At 39.5% G+C, this 24911-nt stretch overlaps 1 protein-coding gene across 1 annotated transcript; it reads right to left on the bottom strand.

Moving 5' to 3' along the window:
• Nucleotides 1-396: 396 nt before the first annotated feature.
• On the bottom strand, nucleotides 397-24516 carry GGH (gamma-glutamyl hydrolase). The gene is made up of 9 exons (XM_033126629.1): nucleotides 24325-24516; nucleotides 20009-20123; nucleotides 14172-14222; nucleotides 11189-11273; nucleotides 8607-8745; nucleotides 6409-6515; nucleotides 6236-6326; nucleotides 2301-2438; nucleotides 397-773 (listed from the first exon to the last, which is right to left on the bottom strand). The coding sequence occupies exons 1-9, from the start codon at nucleotides 24431-24433 to the stop codon at nucleotides 652-654; spliced, it is 957 nt and encodes a 318-aa protein (XP_032982520.1). The 5' UTR covers nucleotides 24434-24516; the 3' UTR covers nucleotides 397-651.
• Nucleotides 24517-24911: the final 395 nt, after the last annotated feature.

Below are 24911 nucleotides of genomic sequence, written 5' to 3'. Positions count from 1 at the left end.
TATTACAATGTAGCCCAATAAATGTATGATAGCTTCCAAATTATTTTCCACGGGAACAAGTTCATTCACAAAGAGTCACAAGTACTTACTTGTGGAGGACCTAGTGTGCTAGACATTGTGGGAGACCAAAAGTTCAGGACACAGATTCTGCTTTCAGGAGGTGTGCACTTTGAGGGAGCTAAGACAGCAGAAAGGGAAATATATGTATATGTGAGCACGCGTATACACACACGCACACACACGCACAAAATACTCCTGAGACTCAAAGGAGGGAGACTTTACGATGGACTAGAAATAGGATTTAAAAAGCGTCTTCAACAAGGATGATTTGGCTGCATTGGGGGCAGGGAGAGGGGAGGTTATTTCTAGAATCAATCAGACAAAATAAAATATTTATATTTTCAATAAATTTATTTTTTCTAATCTTAAGATAAAAGAAAGCTTTTCCATAAAATACACTAGAATTATTTATCTTCCTCACTGATTAATTATCAAATGTGATATACTCAAATATATTGAATGAAAAATTTGAGCCAGTGACATTATAAAAAAGGAATCTCTGGGGCTTTCTATTATTGCCACGAGTAGCAAGTTATTGTAACAATTTAATCATGGAATTATTCAAAATTTCTGTTAACATATCGCAGGCTTTCAATTAAATATATAACTTTGCTGAAAATTAGAAATATTTCCAGTATAAACGGGACGGAACTGATAAATCAATGCTTCATCTTCTTCAACATCAGATTTAAAATGATGATTGTTTCTCCGAGCTGCAAAGAAAAAGTGTGAGCTTTTAAAAACATGGGATAAAATTTTCAAAGGCTACTTTATAATATTTCTTCCTATATTCAGTACTATTAATCAGGAAAATGCCACCGAAAAGGAGATATCCTAGCCAAATTTCCCGCAAGCAGCCCTGATTGAGTCACTACTTACTGATACAACAGCTGTGTTTGCCCTGAACCAGGTCCCATGTGGGACTCGCCCCCCCATTCATTCAAACACTTACTAGGTGCCCACTGCATATAAGATTTAATGTAGAGCCTGGGCATGGAAACATGAACAGGGCAAGGTCCTGATGCTCAAGATGTCTAGTCCAGTAACCACACAGAATCGTATATTGTATGCTTTATCTTCGATGAGCTGCTTCAAGAGTAAAGAAGATGGAGAAACAGGCAAAGCTGAGGCAGATTGAGCAGAGATGTGATTTCTACAGATAAGGCAGAAATATGAAAAAATCAGAGGCTCAGAGAACTTGGAATGACTAAAGTTAGGGTGTGAGGAGGTGAAGGCTTAGACTTTATCCTAAAGTCAAAATAAAGTAAATATAGGCTTTTACAGCCTATAGAAAGGAAGATACTGAAAAATAAAGACCAAGAGCCCGCCAAGTGATAATACGACAGCAAACTTTGCTCTGCGCATCGCTGTTCTCATTTACTCCTCCTCACACAACATAAATATGTTTCTTCCGAGGAATACTGCACATGGGAGAACTTTTTTTTTTGGATTTGGGGTTTTTGTCATGAAACTACCCATTCAACTGAGCATAATTCTAAACCAGAGTGAAAGTGGGCGGAAGTACTTTACTTGCCACTGTGGGCAGGAGAGTTGATAAAAACTTAGGCCAAGCTTGGAGAGAGATGCCATCGAGGCTCCCTGAAGTTTTCAACGGCCACGCCTCGCCAGAGGATGCCCCACCCTTGTGAGTTTGTGTTTGTGGCTCTGTCTTATCCCAGAATCACTCAACTAAAACATAAGCATCTACAATCAAATTCTCAATATTATACCAAACATAACATAGCACGAAAATGTCAGTGTTTTCATCATGAAAAAGCAGGCAAAGCTTATTAACTTTCTCCAATGTGCCAACACCTACAGATAGGCAGCCTTAAAAGCAGACTGCTACGTATATATTCAATGTATATAACTGTCTTGGAAAAATAACATCTAAATCTCAGAGAATGTTATAATTAAAGCATCATTACTAGAAAGAAAAGTAATAGGGGAGAATCTTTTAAAAAGCATTCAAGAAAGAAAGAAAAAATAGAATTCAACAATCTTTATGCTGTTGTTCAAGAATCCAGCCCACCATCGAGTGTACAATACTGTGCTGGTTTTATTTGAATGCCTAATACCTCAATTTCATAGCTTTCATATGATTTGATTTTTTTTTTTTAAAGTCAAACTTACAGAACATTTACAGAGCAGGAGTATATAAAAGTTCAGATGAGGGCAATTTCCTTCAAAACTACACTAATAGCATATACATAGTGATAAAATGTATACCCACATATTACCTTCAGAAACAAAGAACTCTGCTAAATAAAATGCAGCTTTCACAGCGGTGGGTGCATGGGAAATGCCCTCGAATCTCCCCCACTCATAAGGAGCTTTCTCTGGATGCCACTGGACTCCATATATTGGATACTTGTATCCTGCATGAAGAACACAAACTAGTTAAGTAATAAGTAGCAAGAATGATCTATGATGTTACATACAAATTATGTTTTACGTCCTAGGTAAAACATTATGAACTCACTATGTCAGACTAAGTAAAACTATGCGCATTCTCTAACACAAAATAATTTCAGTTCACAATGTGAAAATTCACAATACAGTATTTCACTCATTTTCAACACTTTTATGATTTGTAATATGTATACTTCCCATTACTAGATAATCAGATTAGAGCAAAATAGTTGAGCCTCTGAATATATCCCAGTTCAATAGTCAAGTCACACTCGATTAGTGACACGTTTCTTCCATGCTGGGTCTCCTTACTCTATTTCATGCCATGTTTGCAACCCCTCCCATAAGGACATATTCATATGAGAATGAACTATGCCAGTGTTTTGGGTGCCTTTTTATGTAAGTCAGCTTGTCTCAGCCTAAACTGTGTGTGTCTCTCAGTCTGCGGAACAGTTAACTTCATGGTGCCAATTTTTTAACTAGTTTTTAAAAGTTAAAATTTGGTGTGAAAGATTTTTGGTAATAGTTGAATTATTTTTTAGACTTCTTAAACATTTTTATATATAAAAATGATGTAATCCCTAGGATTTACTTCAAAAAACAGTCTAGTATGGGGAGAAAGTAGATATGAAACAAGAATGACCACATACATGTTGATAGTTGTTGAAGCTTAGACATAGGTTCCTGGGGGATCATTATATTACTCTCTTGACTTTCATATGTCTTAAAAATTCCATAATTTTTTTAAAAAATGAACATGGGTAACATTTACCTTCTAAATATATATATAGTCCTTTCTTCTTCGCATATTCCTTTCCTCATTTTAATTGGGAAAAAAACCCAAAAACTTCCCTCTATTATTTTTCTTTTGAAATCATCACCATGACTACCATGGGAAAGTGCTTGGAGAAATGAAGAGAATAAGCTGAAAGGAGCGATATCTGGGAGAAAGAGCACTGTCCTCTCACATCCCATGACGTCCTGCCACGAGAGATCATATCACAAGAAGGAACCATATCTTATCCTAGCTTTCTTGGGGTTCACAGGAGGAAATAAATGACCAGCAAACAGCTCTCATCACTCTGTCCTTCCTCACCGCCCTGCCTCGCTGTGACTGCACTTCCTTTCTCTCTTGTCTGGGACCACACTTGAGGCTACCAGAAGGAGACCCACAGGCTGGATGACTAGAAAATTAACTGTTACAGATAGTTAATTGAAAGGAGATGTTCTATCATACTCCTTTGAGACACAAAAAGTATTATTTGGAATAAGAAATGCCTTACGTGATAAATTGTTACAAGGATTTATGGAATAGATGATGGATAGACGGATGGATGGATATACTTATACACAGACATTGAGAAACAAGTGAGATTCACTCTTCTTTAGTAAGCTGCATTACTAAAAGATCAATGCAGGCTTCTGACAATGGTAGGACTCATGCCCAGCGTCACTAATTTAGAACCAAAGTATGAAGAGTGAAAAGAAAATATGCAAATAACAGAGCATCTCAAGTATTCCAATCTAGCAGGTGTCAGAAAATTTTCAGATGACAGAATTTCCAAATAAGATTGGTATGACTGGTTAGTTCTCCAGGAGCAGAACCAACATGGAAATGATTTCCTAACTTCCGACCCAATACTCTTTCATTTAAATAGTAATTAGCCATTCACTCCTGGAAATACAAAGAAAAATAAGACACAGTTCCAGCTCTCGATGAGCTCTGAGTCTCGGGGGGAAGAAAGAATAACATAAGCAAATAAATACAAAAACAGACATTCCAAGGTAGCACAGAGCAAATAGGAAGGGGGAGCAGTGATGATGTGGAGAGGAAGGATAAAGGGGGGACGGCCTCTCGGGGGTGACCACTGACCTGAACCTTCAAGGATAGCTAAGAGTTCATCAGGAGAAGGGAGTGGTGAGGAAGGGAAGCTTTTCAGAAGAAAGAACATAAGGAAAAGGACAGTGGCAAGAAATATTGCTACGTGGAGGGCTGTGTGTACTCCACAGGATACGTGGGAATACAGGCTAGCAACACAGGCACAAAGATCATGGAGTAAATGATCTGGTAAATCTAGACTCAATTCTCTAAATGCTGAACAGCCACTGCAGGGTTTTCAAGCAACACGATCAGATCAGTAGATATTTCAGAGGGATCAGCAGCGGCTGGGAGGAAAGTGATTTGTAGAAGAGTTAGGGACTACTCTGACAATCCAGGAGCAAAGTGAGTAATGCTGAGGTAGGACGGGTAGGCCGGATAAAGAGGAGGTCACATATCCAAGGATTTGGGATGCAGAAATTGGCACGAATTTTTTAGATGTGGAGAATGAGGGCAGGAAGTCAAAGAGAGCTTCCAGGTCTCTAACTTTGGATGATTTGGCGAATGGCAATGCTACTGACTGAAGTAAAAGATACAGGAAGGGAAATGGTTAAAGATGATAAGCTCAGATGATAAGTTCACGTCAGACTGTTTTGCTTGACCTTCCCCCGAATTCCCTGGATGTTTTTGCTAAACCCTTAGCTGTCTGACCTCCCCTCACAAGCGAGCCAGTGATATGGCCAATTTCTGAATAACCCGAGCTACTTCCACTTTACTCCAGTTTCGTCCTCTTCATCCAGAACTCTAGCCTCTCGGGGAGCACGTATCAGCCTCACCAACGCCTGCCTATTGTTTCTACAAGTTGTCGTTCATGGTACCTTGTTTCCTTGTGCATTCGTGATTTTCTGGCTAGAAACGGCTAAGAATGGCTTGTTTTCTGGCTAGGAACGGCTTGTTTTCCTGAAAACCTCATGATATGGAAATTCCTTGAAGTCTGTGGTAAGTGTAAGTTCCTCCAGAGAGAATTATTTACCTTTGCTTCTGCTATGCCTGTGGGAGCACTCGCAGTCTGAGACAACTTTAAACAACAGGTTTGACTTAACGATTCCTCAAACTTCCCCGTGAGTACAATGCAGGCCACCCTGGACTACATCACTGTGAACACTCAAGGCTTCTTCATCACCCCCATTCCCTCACTGCCAAAGTTCAAGATGGTCATTGCTCCTTGCACTTCTGCAGGCAGGATTCGTTGAGGGTGTAGCCTTCAGGTCCTGCTCCATGGGGTCCTCTCCATGTCTGGGGGTCCTGAGCTTTGTTTCAAGTTTCCTTATTTAACAACAATGCTGGTTTAAAAACTCCACTTCAGGGTTTCCCTGGTGTAGTGGTCATCATGCTCGCCTAACACAGGACAGGTCCTTGGTTGGAAACCCAGCAGAGACAATCAGTGCCCTCTGCCTTCCAGATTCTGGGAGAAACACCCGACCACCTCCTTCCAAGTGGCCCTACCTAAATACTCCACTTAACCCGTGGAGTTTTGAGCATGAGTATCCTTAATTTCTTGCCCTTTCACCAATGTATTCAGGAAGGTGTTTTTCTGTATGTCAGCTACATCTTTTGTGGTTGTCTGGAGGAGAATCCATCAAGGTACTTAATCTGCAGTACTGGTAGAAAGAGAAGCCACTTTCTCCGTTTACTTCTTCACCCACTCTCCCCTTGCTCTTTACTCACCATCCTCACCATCCCATTCTAGAAGACGACCAAGGCAAACCACAACTGATTTGGAACATGGACAAAACACGTTTCCTTTCTCCAGAAGTGCCCTAACTCCCACATTCAGGCCCCAAAGTTAACATGACTTTATTCATAAGAAAGAAAACTGAAAAATCAAAATAAATTAACATAAACAAAATATGTGAAAAAGTGTACATGTGCAGTGATATATACCTTCCACTGTTGAAATGAACTCAATCTTGCCGTCTGTGTTTGTACTTATAACACTGAAAAACTCCTTTAACTTTTCATTCATTGTAAAATTCTAGAGTATAAAAATAAAGCAAAATTATTACTCCGATAATGAATCTAAATGCATTAATTTCATTATGTAATTAACGTGATACCGTCACGGAGAGGCTCCACTTGTGGAAATTTGCAGTCAGAGGTTCTACCGCTAATGATTGCAACAATTCAGCAGGAAAATTCTGGAACATTCTGCTCTTTGATGGAACTGAAATAATTTAAGTAGAAAGAAAATAATTTAAACAGAGAAAAAATAAAATCGACTGAAGTCACTGATCTATAGCCAAAGAGAGGCCATTATTAAGACAGTAAAGATCACTAAGCAAAACATATTATTTCCACAGAAATATTCCAGTCTAGCATAAAACGAGTTTAACGTACAAATTCAAATATGCTTCACATTTACATACTTTTCTTCTAGAATTTTAACATGAATAACAAATTCTTCTGATATGATAAATAGCAGACTAACCATAGAGGAAGCTAGAGAACCATGAGTTTTCTAGATAGCACTGAAAAACAGGTAAAATTTTCCATACATCTATATATTTGTTTTCCCAGGAAAAGATCCAGAGCTTTCAACCTGTTTTCAAAGGTATCTGGGACTTACAAGGTTAAAAATACCAACAATGTAGAAAAGAACATCAACCAGGCCAAGAAATTTCTACTCAATAAATAGATCAAAAAAAGCAATATACCTCACTGAAGGTTCTGGAGTCCGACACATACCAGTAGACTCAAATATCAGCAAAGGGATAAAACAATTCCTGATGGTATTCAAGGCCCCAATGCCAGGTGTCCCTAAATGAGGCCTCTCGTTAAAGATCTAAGGGCGTCCATCAGAATCCCAGTGCCTCAGATAATGAAAGTACCTCTCTTCAGTGGAATCCATTTCTTTTTTTTGTATAAACTGGGTTTTTTTACCACATACAACCAAAATTGACTGGTCTAATACATACACTTCCCACAGAGTTCTCGCAATGATTAAGTGAGATAATGTGAGAAAGAGCTTTGAAAACTACAGAACATTTTATAGGTTTTATGTACAACTACTATTCCTTTCCATCCAAAATCCTTATGAGAACAGGAATAGTGGATAGCATTCAATTCTGAGGATTCAGATAACCTATACGTAACCTATAAGAATCATTCCTTACTGAGTGACATCATAAAGAATTTGTCTGGTTTTGTCCTGGGTTCCTGACAGGGAGCTTCTAAAACCCTTGGAATTTCCTTAATGATAAGAGTATCTTTGTGATACTAACGAGGTGACTCAGAGTGGACTCCTGGATAGCTTCAGAATGAAGCTGGTCGTCAGAAAGTCTAACCACAGGATTAGAGGAGGTCAGGACTCTGAGCCAGGTCAACCTAAGGGATGTGCAGGGGACCAGAAACTGAGTTCAATTACAGAGCCAATGATTTCATCAATCATGCCTTCATAATGAAACCCCAATAAAAACTCTGGACACTGAACCTCACCGGAGCTTCATATTGATGTGCCAGGGAGGTGACGTGTCCTGACCCGAAGGGCGAGGACATGTAAGCTCTGCCCCACACCTCATCCTACGTGTATCCTTCATAATAACTCTGTTACTGTAAACACGGCGCTTTCCTGAGCTCTGTGAGTCATTCTAGTGAATTATAGAACCTAAGGGGGTTCCTGGGAATCCCCAAATGTGTGGGCAGTTGGTCAGAAGTATGAGTGGCCTGGGAACGTGAATTGAGGCTGGTGTCTGAAGTAAGGGCAGTCTAGATGAGGGGATGCCCTTTAACTGTGAAGTCTGCACTAACTCTAGATGGTTAGTGCCAGAACCAAAATTCAGTACACCCCACCTGGGGTTGAAACAGTGCACAGCCAAGGGGAAAATGCTGCCCTCTAATAACAGCTAACATTTATGAGAGCTGTGTGCTTGGCCCAGGACCTGGAAAATATCATCTTATTTAATCCTCACAAACAACCCTAAGAGGTAAACCCTTTTACAAATCAGGAAATTAAAGCTGAGAGCGGTTAAATGATTCTCCAAGGCAAAAGTGACAAAGCGAGGACTCAAAGCTAGGTCCCATTTTAGAGTTCTTAATCATGCATGGTCCTCATTATCGCTAGAAGCAATGAGTTATGAAACTTCAGAATTCCTTAAGCCATCTTCACAACTCGAGTACAAAAGTTATCACTCACATCTTCAGCCTGTGTAAATAATTTTAAAATTAATAAATGTTATGAGCATTTTGACTTTGACATTTGCTACTTACAATCCTGCCCAGTTAATATTTTTTAAAGGTTCAAAAAGGTAAATCTTACCTCCAGTGAAGTTCAGCGGCATTGTAATTCCATCAGTGTTTGTGTTAGTTAATAAGCGCTCTCCACTAATCAGATATGAAAGCTCTTCAAATCCAAGGCATGTGCCCCACACAGGAAAATGGTCTCCATCATCAAAACTCTTTGAAAAAGAAAACTAAGCTTATGAAAACTTTTCAGAACAAAAATTATACATTTGGTTTGTCATTACAAGGCAGCCGCTTGTGGAAAGAATTTTCCACATTTCCGTAAGTAGGCTATCACTTAATCTCTCTTCAGGCCAAGCTTCTACATAATAATTCAATTTTAATCACCCAAACTATCCAACCTCCGCTGTTCTGGGAAAGAGACTGATATCGGCCAGTCACCTACCAAACAACACAAGTAATAATTAGAGACTGTAAATATCAAAGACAATGCTAGACAAATGCCTATTTTTATATCTTCTATAAATTTTGTCACTTTGGATAATTGTCTGGTTTTGAATACACTCCTTTCTCCACTATCTCAGAATTTATACTAATAGCTGTATTATACCACCTTCAGCGAATCAGATTTAAAGCAGCAGAAAGCCATGATCTGGGAGAAAAGGAATAACCAGTAAGAAAAGGCTAAGCAAAAATAAAATAGATTTTCATAGAGTAAAAGCTGTCTAGTAAAAAAGTGCAAATGTACTGGGTTTCTTCAAAGAGAGTCCCAACAGCTAGCACGACCAGGGAAAATGTATGTTAGTGACTGAGTTTTCTGGATTAAACCCATATGCACTGATAATTACAAAAATTAGTTTTGCAACTTTTCTAAAAGCAGCTTTCCTGCACAGTAAAATATGATGTAACAGTAGCTCATTTTAAATGAGGAAATTGTTGGGAGGCATGGAGGTTTCTGTTCCTTACTGAGAAAAATACAGAATTACATCAATTTCTGTACTTTCTATCCCAAAGTAGGATTTTAATACTTTATATACAGGTCTGGCAAGTTTCATTTTTAGAAGTTAGAATTTTATACGTTAAAGTGAAGAGTATTACTGCATTTATTTATAATAAACACAAAAGAGGGTTTAACTGTTTTCTGTTTCCATATGTACCAAATATAATTTCTCAACTAAATGTGAGGTCCCCGCTTCCTGGGACCACATCTTTTATTTCCTATGAACCTACACACAGCAGAGCAGAGAGGAACTGAAGAGATCTAACAGAGTGCTCTCTTCCCAGGGCTGCTTCAAGGAGGGTTTGGCAGACCCCTGTAGGGCAGACGCTATAGCTAAATAAGAAGTTCAAGGTTGCTAATTTTCCTGTTTTTAAATCTTCAAGCAGTTGATTATATATAGTTTTTAAACAAATCTTTAGGTATTATGGGTTACATGGTTCCTTTTTTTTTTTTTAAGTTGAATAAGTTAGTTACATGAATCTCTAGATGGAAAAGAATGACTAATTTTTAATGTTCATATATATTTCCCAATTGCATTTTAAATCACTCATTGTAAAATTTCAATTTTGTTCACTAGTTTTTCAAGAAACATATCCACTAAGCATGTACAAAGTACATGGAACCATACAATATGAAACGAGGAACACCTCAGAAAGTGTCAGAACCATGAAATCTGATGAGACATGAACAGCTAACTTCAAGATTCTCTGTTTTCTGAAATATAAGCCCCTTTGGGTCATGGACCCTGTCATATTACAGAGTTGGAGGTAAATAAATGTTTGAACAATTCTACAACAAAACCCTGTCACTGCAGCTGGAGATGGCCGAGAAACCTTACCAGAAAAACAACACCTCAGCCTTGAAAGGTGGCTAAGATGTAAACTGCGTTGGAGTAGAAACAGACTCACCAGATGTAAAAGTAGGAGCACCGAGTATGTGCTGGAAATACCAACCTGGCTTCAATTACTTGCATAAGGAAAGGCTGGGAAAGGTGAATACACTATACGCCTTCACCCAAAGACTATAAAAGACTGCACGGTTATTTAGCCTAGCCATTAAACGTTTTCAAACAAGTATCTCATACACTAAAAGCAGTTCTTTAGGGAAATATTGGGGGGGTGGGGAGAGATCCTAGTTCCAGCGAGATTAATTAGAAAATCACTGTTAATAGCTCAAGGGAGGAATAGTAAGGGTCTGAGATAGGACGTGAAGGCAGGCCCAAAGTGAGACATTACAAAGGAGGCAAGCAACTCTCGTCAGTAACTGAACGTGAAGTTAACTGTGAAGAAACATCAAATATGATGGAATGAGTTGGGACAAAGAGCAGTTTTCAAGGGGAGATGAGAATAAATAATACACGAACAATGCCCGGGCCATAATCGGAACCATGAGGACCTGGTTCATACGAGTGAGCACGAGGAGAGAGGGCCACTCAGCAGAGTTCCCAAGACTCCCGGGTGCCCAGAAGTAAAGAAAGCATACAGAAGACAGGCAAGAGCCACCACCAGGCGCCCACAAGCAAGCACCTCAACAGATAAAGCGGTGATGAGGCTAGGTCAGTTGTGAAGGAAGTACTACCATAAGCTTGAAAAAGGAATTATCCCCATTGAAAATTACAAAAACCGATCTGCAATGGTAAGAAACAACTGATCGTTTACCTGTCTGGCAAGCTTGTAAAATATTTCGGCCACCTTGGCATAACCTGACGTCGTGATGCTAGCACTTCCTCCAGGATACAGGACCCTGAAACAACATCAAATACAGTGCATTCCAACCCCTGCCCCACAGAAAGTAAACAATCTTTTTATTTTAAAACAACTTTTTCCTTATTACATAAGCAGTAAGATCATTACAGAAAATGAAAAAACTACGGCAAAAAGAAAATATGAAATATTTATAATCCTATACATTTGTAAATTACAGCAGATTAACAATATTTTTGCGCATATGCTTTCCCAAATTTCTTTGATAAACAAGTTTATTTTTGAAATTTAGTGCCGATAATGATAAATTAAAGGTAAACAAACAGGGTAAGGGGATAAAGTACACAGAGTTAGAAATCAAGTAGAGATAAAATTCCAAGTATAGCTAAATTTAAATTAAGGTAATCCATGATGCCAAAACCAATTGCAGGTCCATAATTATAAGTCAGTTTTGGGTCATACAGAATTTTCTTTTAACCATGAAGAACAAACTGCTCATAAAAATATATGTAGACAAGAATTAAATATCCATGAGAATCAATTATTATCACCCTGAGAACTCTTCAAAAATAAGCATGGGATTAAGAAATTTTGAAAAAGAACACAACTGCAATTCTAGAAAAAGTCTAGGGGATAAAAAGGAGGGAGTCACAAATATCTGATTTTATTTCACTCTACCCATAAAGGTGATATATAGAAAAACATTTACTATGTTTTTATGTCGACTTTTTAAATTTTAAACATTATAACAGGTCTTGGAATAAGTAAGGATACTCCAAAGAGATTATAAAAGTTAGATTAAATGTATTAAAATTTTGAAAATACTTAAATATGAATTTGAGATATGTGAAATAATCACTTTTGAGATTGTTGTTCATTCAATATATTCTGCTTCCTGTATGAGCCAGGGTCAGTATTAGCCTGGAGAGTCAAATAGGAGTAATTTTCACTGTTAGTAAGATCACAATCTAGTAGAAAACATATAAACGCTGAGTAGAACAGCTGCCACAAAACCATGTAGAAAACCCTACAATTAAAAGTGATTTAATGGGGCCGGCCCAGTGGCTCAGACAGTTGGAGCTCCGTGCTCCTAACTCCGAAGGCTGCCGGTTCGATTCCCACATTGGCCAGTGGGCTCTCAACTACAAGGTTGCCAGTTCGATTCCTTGAGTCCTGCAAGGGATGGTCGGCAGTGCCCCCTGCAACTAAGACTGAACACGGCACCTTGAGCTGAGCTGCCGCTGCAACTAGCAACTGGACCTGGAAGCTGAGCTGTGCCCTCCACAACTAAGATTGAAAGGACAACAACTTGACTTGGAAACAAGTCCTGGAAGTACACACTGTTCCCCAATAAAGTCCTGTACCCCTTCCCCAATTAAAAAAAAAAAATCTTAAAAAAAAAAAAAGTGGCTTAATGAAGACTGATTAGCAGTTCTCCCTTTTCACTGACTCAGCATTTAAGAAGCTGCCGCTGATCGAAGTTGGTACATTTAACCCCAAAGTCCTTTCCTAACAACTTGAGTGTCTCTCCCAGTTGGCAAACTCCTTTAAAGCCAGGCTCTGCCTCTGCACCGCTGTGTGGGGTCTACTGCATCCCAGGGCTCAATAAAGGTATTTCATTAGTTGCACGAGAGTACTGCTCATCATCTAGTTCGATTTTGAAGTTCTACCATATATTCTAGCCTCGACTTTTTCATCTTTGTCCTTGCCAAAGAACACTGCACATAATGGACATTTTAAATGTTTTACTAAATTAAACTGATTTTACAGTAAATATTTACTCAACCAAATTGAACTGAAGGCAAACGATTGTTTTGAACACAAAACTTGTAATGAATGAACACAGCTTTAAAAAGAAAAAACAATGCTTTTCATAAAAGCTTTACAGTAAAATAGACTGCCTTCACCCCACTCCCAATCAGAAACAACTACCAAACAACTACCATTAAAACCTGTTGTGTTGACCTGATAGATATATTATGCGTATCTCCTCACCCCTACCTTAAAAACCAAAGTAAATGGGACTATACTATACATACTAGTATGTGCCTTGCTTTTTTTCTGTATAACAGTATCACATTGTTCAGGTTAACAACAGGGAGCCAAAGCAGCATCTATACACATCCGAATTTTTAACCTCTGCAGCATACATAATATTCTATCATATGCAGATAGTCTATTTTATTTACCCAATTGATGGACTAATGAGTGGCTTTTAAATTGGGGGGGGGGTTGGATTTCAAACAATACAATGCATATGTTTGGGCCTAAGTCTTCACATAGGGGGAAATACATTTGTAAAATAAAATTCCTTCCAAAGGATTTCCTGGATCGAAGGGCATTTTAAATTTCAATAGATATTGGAAAACTGCCCCCAAAAGACTGTATAACTTACAATCTTATAAATAAAGTATAACTGTTTCCTCACACTGTTACAATACTAGCAAATTTTCTTCTCTGCCAACTTGATAGTTAAAAAGCGGTTTTTAATTGTTATAATTAGCTTTCCTTCAATTATGAGTAATGTTGAACATTTTTTCACATGATTGAAAGCTCTTTTCTGTGAGCATATCTTTTGTGATGATGCCAGAGAATAGATATCCTTTTTCCAAGTTCTTAAATGTTTGGCAAGCAGTACACCATGCCATTCCCAGTGGCTTCCAAACATTTAAGACATGCATTAAAAGAACAAAAAATATGTTACACATTTTTAAAAAATTACATGTCTACTGTGTAGCATTTATTTCTTAACCTGCTTTCTCTTCTCTGCAGGACTCTTACATTTCTCAATAAAATAATTCCTATACCAGAACTATAAAACTGTTACACTACCATAAGACAGTTACACAGAAACATACAGAATATTTATATGTACTTCTCTGCAAAAGCAGACTACATATACCTCATACATTGTATCAAGCCAATGCTGCCAACTTACCCATTAAGAGATTGGAAAAGCTTTTCATATTCTTCGTTTTTAAGATCAAGCCTAAAAACAAGAAAAATAGTTACAGAACATCTGCTTCAAAAACCTAAGAAAATAGTGAGCCTCTAAATGAAGTAACCACATTAATTTTAAAAAGCCAGATGAAAAATAATTCTTAAATACTAGACAGTATTACCTCTCTACTTTCCTAGAGGTATTTTTTCAAACTACATGAAAGCCACATAATCATATCCTTGTTGTGCTAATCAGACAAGTAAACATGTTTTTCTGTGGTCTAATATAATATTGTAAAGTGTGGCTAATATGCAAAACGTGAAAGACCATGAGATATGGAGATACAGAGAACAAACTGATGGTTGCCAGATAGGAGAGGGGCTTAAGGGAATAAGTGAAAAGGGGGAAAGGATTAAGAAGTACAAATTGGCAGTTATAAAAATAGTCACAGGATATAAAGTACAGCATAGGGATTATAGTCAATTATATTGTAATAACTGTATGGTGTCAAATGGGTACTAGACTTATCAGGGTGATCACTTCCTAAATTATATAAATGTCTAATCAACTATGTTGTATACCTGAAACTAATATAATACTGTATGTCAACTGTAACCGAAAAATACAAAAATTATTTTAAAAAAAACATGACATTTGGGTACCAGTAATTTCTCTGCTGGCCAATCAGTCATTTTAATGTAAAGTCTAAATAGATTTAATAACATCCCTATCTTAACTGCAGGCAGCTTTGGCAGATAAAAGCAATACATGTAAGTGCCACATCCCTGCTTCCTGCCACCCCCAACACCAACTGCAAAGGCCTGGGGACTACAGTGTATTCAAAAGTCGGAAGGGTTCAGATGGTGGGGCCGACCACACACAGATCACTGCAGACTGGCCTGATTGGCCCAGGTCCTTATTTTGAGGCACCATCATCAAACATCCTGTGAGGGCCTCCTAACAATCACCACGTTACTGACGATTTGATCCCCTTCTCCAGAAAAAAATGATGGCATTAACCTGTGACAATTGGCTACAACCTTTAATTAAGTCGCAGTAAGATGGGTTTGCTCTTCCGAAAATGCAAAGAAATACAAGAACAAGGGAAGGGAGCGTGATGTACGTGAAATTCCTAGAAGAACTTTCATACATTTAGCAGTCTTCTGGTTCTGTAAGAGAGTAACAAGGCACAACGCCCTCTCGACCTGCCACAAAAGCAGCAAGTTAATAATCAAATATCAACTACAGTCCACTTCTGCCCCAGGAAAAAGTCTTAGGGAAGTGAGCACACCTCCCCTACTCCTGAGCAGACACCTATGAGGCCCAGCATTTGGCTGTGCTTGGCCAACAAAGCCCTCTGGGCTCCCCTCTAAATCCAAATGAGCTTTACAAGCCCAGGTCTGTTCGCACGTTCATAATAATCCTTCTGGCAGAGAGCCACAAAGCAGGGCATGATACTGCAATGGTACTGACCATTCTCACGTGGAGGATAAATGGGCAGGTACCCTTGACTTGGGAAGCCAGAGGGAGACAAAATGTGATACCACCCGTTCTCAGTATTCTGCCAGTTCAATCTCCCCAGATTGTGCCAACAAAAAGGGAACCAGTCAGGACCCAGAATCTTCCCCATGGACATTTAAACCAGCATGGGCAACCACCACCATCGGGAAACAGAATGGATTGAGATCTCTCAGCTGCACTCCAGGGCCTCCTGCCAGCCAGCCATGCAGGCCAGTTTCATTTCATTAAATCTATATAAATGGCTCCCACACTGTCTATGACTGTATTTTTGGCACCTGCTTATCACTATTAAGAGCCTTAATTGTTGAATGTTTGGGGGTGGAGGGGTCACAAACTCAAGAGCCTCACACACCTGGCAGGGAAAACAGGCCAGGTCACATGCTGTGAATGCAGATGTCATGTGCCTGTTGTCAGACTTCCCTAAAGCAAAAGATCCTTTCAATAGGGCACGTGAAATAGTTCCCTCTCTCTTTAACCAAAAGAAAACAGCTTAAGCCTGGTAATGGTGACAAACGACACAGCATGAAAAGGAGTGACACGCATTGTTGCCAGCACTTGCTCCATTTAAAATCAGCTCCAGATAATTGGCTTTTAAAAAACAGAAGCAGCAGCAGCCAGAAATTCAGATGTTTATGAAGCCTTCTGATTTGTAAATGTTTAAAAACAGTTTAAAATGTTGTGTGAATGACACACGTTTTTAAACCAAAAGCAGCCCACTGGGTGTCATGTGCTACCTCTCAGAAGGACACTCTGTGGGTTCCACCAGTCCCACCGTGGGAACTGACAATAACCTGAAAGCACCAGGCACCTGAGAGAGAAGGTAGCATAAAGAAGGCGGAAGGAGACCAAAGGCGAACTTCTTTACCTGTTCCAGAATTTTGCCTACATCTCCCATCCTCCTCCTCTTCTCTTCTAAACTGCAGAAGCTGACTCTCAGCATCCAAAATTCAGAAACGATCCCAATGTTATCCGTGTGATCCTCTGTCTCAGTCTACATTAGGTAATCTTTGCAGGTTACTCTGGGAATTCAGCTGCTCTGTATTACAAGTTTTTTTTTAATAGGATTATAGGACTTTAATTCTGAACTAAAATTTACTTATAATGAACTTTGGGAACCCAAGCTGGAAATTAACCTACATGCTGACAGTCACATTTTCAGTGTCTCTGTCAGTAATACTCTTGAGTCTTCGGTTTCAAAACTTCCGCAGTTTCAAAATTTTTGCCATTCTCGTCTGTTTCTCCCTGTGCCTTTAATCCCATGAGTCATCAAATCGTGTTCCTTTTTTTAAAGAACGTGCAGCTACCAACCCTGCAATCACTGCTCTAAGCCCAGCTCCGATCACTTCACACCGCGCCTACTGCAACGGTCTCCGAACCGGCCCTACCCCCATTCCATGTTCTCAGCACCGATGTCCTAAAGAACAGCTTATAGAAAAAGCTTCCATGATCACAATTTTGAAAGGTTGTTCGGAAGATTCTCTGGAGCTTCTTCCTCAGCTCTAAAACTCTGCTGTTATCTGAGTTCCAAATAAGATTTCATTTGAAAATTTAGATCTGCTAATAAAGAATTACAGACTAATGTCAAAAGCAAATACTTGTCTTGGGGTGGAGACAGTTCAATGTAAAAGAGCAAAGCAAGACGAAAACCCTTAGGAAGCTAAACATAAAACCATTTTGTGTACAATTCTCTAAAATATTTGCATTTTGATTATCAATGTTCTATTTGAACAGTATGTCTTTGTTACAGTTTTTTAATGCAGAATTATTTACGAAAACAGGTTGCCCAGAGCAAATAATTGTGTTTTGTGTGTGAGATCACGTCTCATGGATTAGATGGCAGAGCGGGAAGCTTCTAAAATAGACTAATTTTGGATGATATTATGAATGCTTGTAAGGTTTTGTTTGTTAAAAAACATTCAATTCTTCCCAAATCAATATATGACATGAACCATGCTGTTACTAGGCCATTACATCCCCAAAATAATGCAGCTTTTTAAAAACTACAATACCTGCAATTAATACTGAAGCAACATTGCTGCCTTAGTCATTTACAAACTTTTAAAGTAGAGTGTGAAGATATTTCATAAGTCATCTTCTAAAAATCTCCTTCGTTCCCTAAGTGTAGCCTTATCCTAGTATTACGGATAAGCTGGTTAAGTTGTAGATTCTTTTACTCCATTACTTTCATGTCTGATGAGGACCACCCTTTCTGGAGTAACAGAAACTACCACTTCATTCTCTATCTCACACATATGACAAACCTCTAATGACATTATAGATACACATAACTTCATACTTTAAACAATTTAGTGAGAGACTTTAAGCATCAGATTTGTGGCAAAAATCAGGTCCAATGTTACTGCACTCAAATAATACAATCATAAAAGAGAAAGCATCAATTTTAGAGATAAAAGATAATTTTAAATTTAAAACAGCAATTTTAAAAAACAATTTAATTAAAAAAACAAGTTTTTACATTTCTCCTCAGATTATTGGGTTGTTTATATTTTCTACCTCTTCTTGAGTTCATTTTATTCTTTTATTTTTGTATTTATTTTTTTAACCTTTTTTATTAGTTTCAGGTATACAAAACAATGTAATAATTAGACATTTATCATTTATATCCCTCACACAGTGATGAACCCCCTGCCCCCATCTACTACCCCTCTGACATCGCACATAGCCATTACATTTCCACTGTCTCTATTCCTAATGCTGTACTCCACTTCTTGTAAATATATATATAAATCCTAGTTGACATTCATTATTGTTCAGCTTCAGCTTCAGGTCTACAGTGCAGTGATCAGGCATCTACATCATCCCTGAGGTGGTCTCCCTAATGGGACAAGTGTCCATCGGATACCCTACAAAATCTTTACAACATTATTGATTACATTCCCCAAATTGACTTTCGTATCCCTTTGGCAATCTTGTGGTTACCGATTGTGCTTTCTAATCCCCTCACTTTCCCTCTTATCCCCACCCACCCCCTCCCATCTAGCAATCCTCAGTTTTTCCTCTACGTCTCTGAGATTGTTTCTGATTAGTTCATTCATTTATTCTTTTCTTTAGATTCCACATATGAGTGAGATCATATGGTATTTGTCTTTCTCTGAGTTATTTCACTTAGCATAATGTTTTCTAGGTCCATCCATTTTGTTGCAAATGGTAAGATTTCATTCTTCTTTACGGCTGCATAATACTCCATTGTATAAATGTACCACAGTTTCTTAATCTAGTTGTCTACTGACGGGCATTTCGGTTGTTTCCATGTCTTGGCTATTGTGTATAGTGCTGCAATAAACAAAGGGATGCAAACATTTTTTCAAACTGGAGTTTTGGATTTCTCTGCATAGATACCTAGGAGTGGAATTGCTGGGTCATAAAGTAGTTCTATTTTCAGATTTTTGAGATACAGACATACTGTTTTCCATAGTGGCTGCACCAATCTGCAATCCCACCAACAGTGCACAAGGGTTCCCTTTTCTCCATATCCGCGCCAGCACTTGTTGTTTGTTGATTTATTGATGATAGCCATTTTGACTGGGGTGAGGTGGTATCTCATTGTGGTTTTTATTTGCATTTCTCTAATGATTAGTGAGGTTGAACATTTTTTCATATGTCTGTTTGCCATCTGTATGTCCTCTTTAGAAAAATGTCTCTTCATGTCCTCTGCCCATTTTTTAATTGGGTTGTTTGTTTTTTTGCAGTTGAGCTGAGTGAGTTTTTTATAAATTTTGGATATTAATCCCTTATCGGATACATCATTGGCAAGTATCTTCTCCCATTCACTAGGCTCCCTTTTGTTTATTGATGGTTTCCTTTGCTGTGAAAAAACTTTTTAGTTTGATGTAATCCCACATATTTATTTTCTTTCTTACTTCCCTTGCCCAAGGGGATACATCGGTAAAAATCTTACCCCAGGTAATGTCTGTAAACTTTCTTCCTATATTTTCTTTTAGGAGTTTTATGGTTTCAGATCTTGCATTTAAATCTTTAATCCATTTTGAATTTATTCTTGTATATGGTGTAAGGAGGTGGTCCAGCTTCATTTTTTTGCATGTGCCTGTTCAGGTTTCCCAGCACGATTTATTGAGGAGACTATCTTTATCCCACCGTAAATTCTTGCTTCCATTGTCATAGATTAAATGACTATATAGGCATGGATTTATTTCTGGGCTCTCTATTCTGTTCCATTGATCTATGTGTCTGTTTTTATGCCAGTACCATGCTGTTTTGATTACAGTAACCTTGTAGTATAATTAAAAACAGCAATTTTTATTTCTCCAGTGCAAAAAACTATTCAAGCATACCTTATTGGTACAACTCTTGCACCTGCAGACTCCAGATACTTTACATAGGATGCAGCAATATAATATTTTCCCAGGTTTTTCATTTCCTTACTTAGGCAATTTTGCATTAATATTCCTAAATTACAAAAAAAAAAAAAAAAAGGTTTAGTTTCAAGCAATTTCTTTTTTTCCTGCTGAGAAACTGAAACACATCCCATTAAAAATATCACTATCACTATAGTAGACCCCTTTATCCGTAGTTTCACTTTCTGAGTTTTCGGTTACCCATGGTCACCTGCACCTAAAAACATTACATGGAAAATTCCAGAAATAAACAATTCAGAAGTTTTAAATTGCACACTGTTCTGAGTAGCATGATAAAACCTCGAGCTGTCCGGCTCCGTCCCGCCACAGACATGAATCCATCCCTTCATCCAGTGTCTCCACGACCATTAGTAGACGCTCCCTGACCTTTAGTCACTTAGTAGCCAACTCGGTTATCAGATCGACTGTAGGTGATATCACAGCGTTTGTGTTCAAATAAACCTTCTTTTACTTCACAATGGCCCCCAAGCAGAAGAGCAGTGACGCTGGCAATTCATATATGCCAAAGATAAGCTGTGAAGTGCTTTCTTATGTGAAAAGGTGAAGAACTCAATAAGATATTTTTAGGGAGGGAGAGAGAAGGAGAGAACATTCACATAACTTTTATTAAAGCATAGAGTTGACTCTTGAACCTGGGTTTGAACTGTGCAGGTCCACTCATATGCTAAGTTTTTTCAATATATACACAGTCAGCCCTTCATTCGCAGATTCAACCAACCACAGATGAAAAAGAGTATTTTTAATCTGCAGTTGGGAATCCACAGATGGGGACAGCCGACTTAAGTTAAACGTGGATTTTTGACAGCACGGGCTCAATTATATTGCTACATATAACTGTTCCATTTTATTATTAGTTATTGTTGCTCATCTCTTACTAGACCTAATTTATAAAGTAAGATTTATCATAGGCATACATGTATGGAAAAAAACATAGTACATACAGAATTCGGTACTATCCACACCTTCAGGCATCCAGTGAGGGTCTTGGACACGTGGGGACAACTGAACTTTACTTATTCAATTCACACACAGAATTAAATAAGAAGCTTCTCCTGCAAGTACCCCCATAGACTTGGGGAAAGGAGTAGTAGAGGTTCATCTGAGGTTTCAGGAGCCTCCTTCCTTTTCATTTGGAAGCCAGGTTTACATTATCACCCGCCTCCTTCATGCAACCTTAGACCTAGAATGGATCTCAGAGTACAGATCCTTAAATCTAGAAGGAGGCCTCTCCCTTCCCATACACACTCAAAGACATGTTGTTTCCTTGACAGCAAAAGAATGGAAGTATCTTCTGTCCATATCTCTCCAACATCACTACCTCAATCCAAGCAACCAACATCTTGCCTGCCTCCTTACCTCTTTTTTTTTAATTTTTTTTTTATTGGGGAATATTGGGGGACAGTGTGTTTTCCCCAGGGTCCATCAGCTCTAAGTCATTGTCTTCAGTCTAGTTGTGGAGGGCACAGCTCACTGGCCCATGTGGGAATCGAACCGACAACCCTGTTGTTCAGAGCTCGTGCTCTAACCAACTGAGCCATCCGATCGCCCACTCCTTGCCTCTTGAAAGGTCTTTCTACATTCTATCTTAAACAACCCCTACAACTCCAACCATTTCTCTGGAAAGAAATGTGATCATATCACCATTCATTCATTCATTCATTTACTCAGAATACTAGGGGTGCCAAAAAAACGTATACACGTGACTTGTATTCATCTTTCGTTATTGGTATATATTGAGTATTACAATTTTAATACAGTTTTTTCCTTTCTTAAAATGTGTATATTTTTTGGCACCCTCTGTATATTATTAAATCATACTATATACCAGGCACTGAACTAGGTAGGTACTGTGGACACCTGAGTGAACAAACAAAACTCCCTGCCCTGTCGGCTTTCATTCTAGTGTGTGGGAGGAGGAGGAGTAGTAGAGGTTCATCTGAGGTTTCAGGAGCCTCCTCCCTTTTCATTTGGAAGCCAGGTTTACATTATCACCAGCCTACAATAAACAAGATAAAAAGATAAAATGTAGAGTGTGATGGCTGGTGCTAAGTGCTAAGGAGGAAAAGTAAAACAGAGAAAGAAGGTGTGTGTTTGGGAGGATGGGGCGGGGTGTCCCATCTATAGGGGAGAAGACAGTCTCTTAAATATAGTGGCCAGGCAAGACCTCCCTGAGAAGGTAGAACATGACATTCAAGCCAGGACTTCAGAGAGGTGAGGGAGTACACCATATGCAGATATCTTGGGGAAGAGGAATCCAGGACGAGATAAGAACAAATGCAAAGTCCCTGAGTCAGCTGTGTGCTTGTCACATTGCAAGGAAGCTGTGCAACCAGAGCTCTGTGTAAGAATTTGTTTAAGGAAAGAAAGCAATATGAAATGAGAGCAACAAGATAACAAATCAGCAGGATGCACCTGTTGCATAAGGACTTCGATGGGCTCCTTAACAATACAGGACCCTGTGTGTTCTGCTCCACCTACCTCTCTGATTGCCTCTTATCACGGAAACCTCAGCCCAAAACAGGTCTATCTGGAGAGTACACCTGTGCCATGTCACTCACGACTTCACCATTTGGAATACTTTTATTACCTTTGTAGACCACCAGACGGGCAGTGTTGTCTGTATCAATCACTTTTGTAGTCCCAGCTTCTTAAAATAACTGGCATTTATCAGGCACTCCGTTAACACATACCAAATGACGAAATTTATTCAGTAAGACTGTTTTTGTCCTTGTGGATAGGCAAAATCATCTTCATTGGGGGAAATGAAATTTAGTAAGGAAGGAATTAAGGAGTGTCACAGGAAATGGAGTAGTACAGGACAGGCAAGGGTGAGGTGCCACAAAGGAGGCCTGGGACATGTGAACACAAGGTACCAAAAAGGAGAAAAGTACAAGAGAGTAGGTAAGTTCCACCAACTTCTGCCACCCCTACCCCGAACATATTCACTTTTCCCACCCAGGCTTCAAAATGTGACCAAAATTTCACCCATATTTTAAAACCATCTCATAACTTTTGTGGCTTCCTTGTCTTGAATCCTCTGCACTTCCTAACTCAATGCTTTGTACATAGTAGGTGCTCAATTAACTATTTTGTCTAAATTGATCAGGATGACCCAAAGCATAGTCACTTTTTCTATATTTGACCCTGGACTACCACTGTTTCTACGAAAGGGAAAAGAATCCCCTTCCTCTTTCCTTTTGGCCTCCTCCCTGCACTCACAATTCCCAACACTCTGCACAGAATTGTATTTTGAGTTAATTCTCCTTGGAGAATCTAACCACCATTTTAAATAGCTATAAAATAAGGCATTCCAATTTCCAAATACTGATACACAACTCATTTAAAAATGAGACACTACCAATATATACAGAAAAATATTCATCGACTTTGTATTAGTTACAAAATATAGCGCTCCTCTTCATGGGAAAAACAGTACAAATGGCATAGTGCTTTAACTGAAATAAACCCAATCTTAATTGTCCGACACATTACTTTGGCTGGCTGGCTGTCTTCTGTCTGTCTGTCTATCTATCTATCTAGCTAGCTAGCTAGCTAGCTACTATCTATCTAGCTAGCTAGCTACTATCTATCTATTTATTGCTAATTTTAATTCCAAGCTGATTTCTCTTGGGTAACTTCCTCTGCCCTATCTCAAATGTCTGTTCTGGCAATGAAAACTGATTTTATTCTTTTTAAAACATAAATTTGTTGGAAATGAAAAATTACATGCTTTATTTTAACACCAAACAGACTGACATTATAATCATACTAGCCACTGCTGCCCTCCGCTGCTGAAAATGAGTCTAAGGTATACCGTAATTTCTTGATTATCTAGTCAATTCGATTTGTATATGTATACTAAATGCATTGCATTCTTAAATACGTTCTCAACCAGTGAAATTCTAATGCATATAATGCATGTACAGAATTTGTTTAATTAGTAGAAATTCCTAGCTATATACAGAGAAGAAAATGCGCAGGACTCTTCATCATGCTCCCTGCTCCCTCCCAACTTTAAAGCCACGTGAATTTGAGGAAATCACTGAGGTCTTAGCTATATTTCAGCACGATCCAAATAGCGTCTTGGCTCGGCTCTTCTACTCTACAGGACGGCGCAGGACCTAACCTTGCAGTTGGCTTTTTCCCAGGCTGGAGACACTCGCTGGAGCCCCGCAGCGCAAGCCGCCAGCGCCGACTCCCACCCCGGCCCCGGGCCCCGCCCGCCTCCTTACCGATGATGGGCTTCTTGGAGTTGGGGACCAAGGCAGCAAACAGCCCGAGGTTCCCCGCCCAGCACAGGAGCAGGCCCAGCGCGCACAGCAGGGTGCCCGGGCTCGCCATCGCGCAGCCGCCTCCCGCCGCCTTTCCGGAGCACTGCGGGCCGGCCGACTGCAGCGGGGCGCCCTGGGGCGTCGGGCAGGGGCGGTGCTCCGCCGCAGGGGCCTCTGGGAAATAAAGTCCGGGCGCGCGCGGGTGGGGTGGGAGGCTCCCGCGGCTAAGCATTCACGCCCGCCGTGTGGTTCAGTCCCCGTCTGCCACGCGCGACTCCGCGACGGACACGCCCGCTCGGCGGCTCCTGTGGAGCCTCTGGAAACGACTGGGTGGCCACGGGGTGGTCTCCGCGTCCTCGGATCTTCCCTTTCAACTGTTACATCGATGTCACTTTGGGGCGCCCAGCCCAGGCCCTCGAAGAGGAACCTTGAGTCCAGGCATGACCCAGTCTGGTAACCAGACGGCAAGGGAGGCTGGCGAGAGATTCTGGAAGGCTCCTGAGAACTCTGTGCCACCTGTAGCTCCGGCCCAAAAGGCTAGACAGCAT

Source organism: Rhinolophus ferrumequinum, chromosome 14, assembly GCF_004115265.2.
Source record: "Rhinolophus ferrumequinum isolate MPI-CBG mRhiFer1 chromosome 14, mRhiFer1_v1.p, whole genome shotgun sequence".
In the NCBI taxonomy this organism is placed as follows: domain Eukaryota; kingdom Metazoa; phylum Chordata; class Mammalia; order Chiroptera; family Rhinolophidae; genus Rhinolophus; species Rhinolophus ferrumequinum.
Note: the sequence above shows the minus strand (reverse complement) of the source record. Positions and strands in the feature narration are given on the sequence as shown.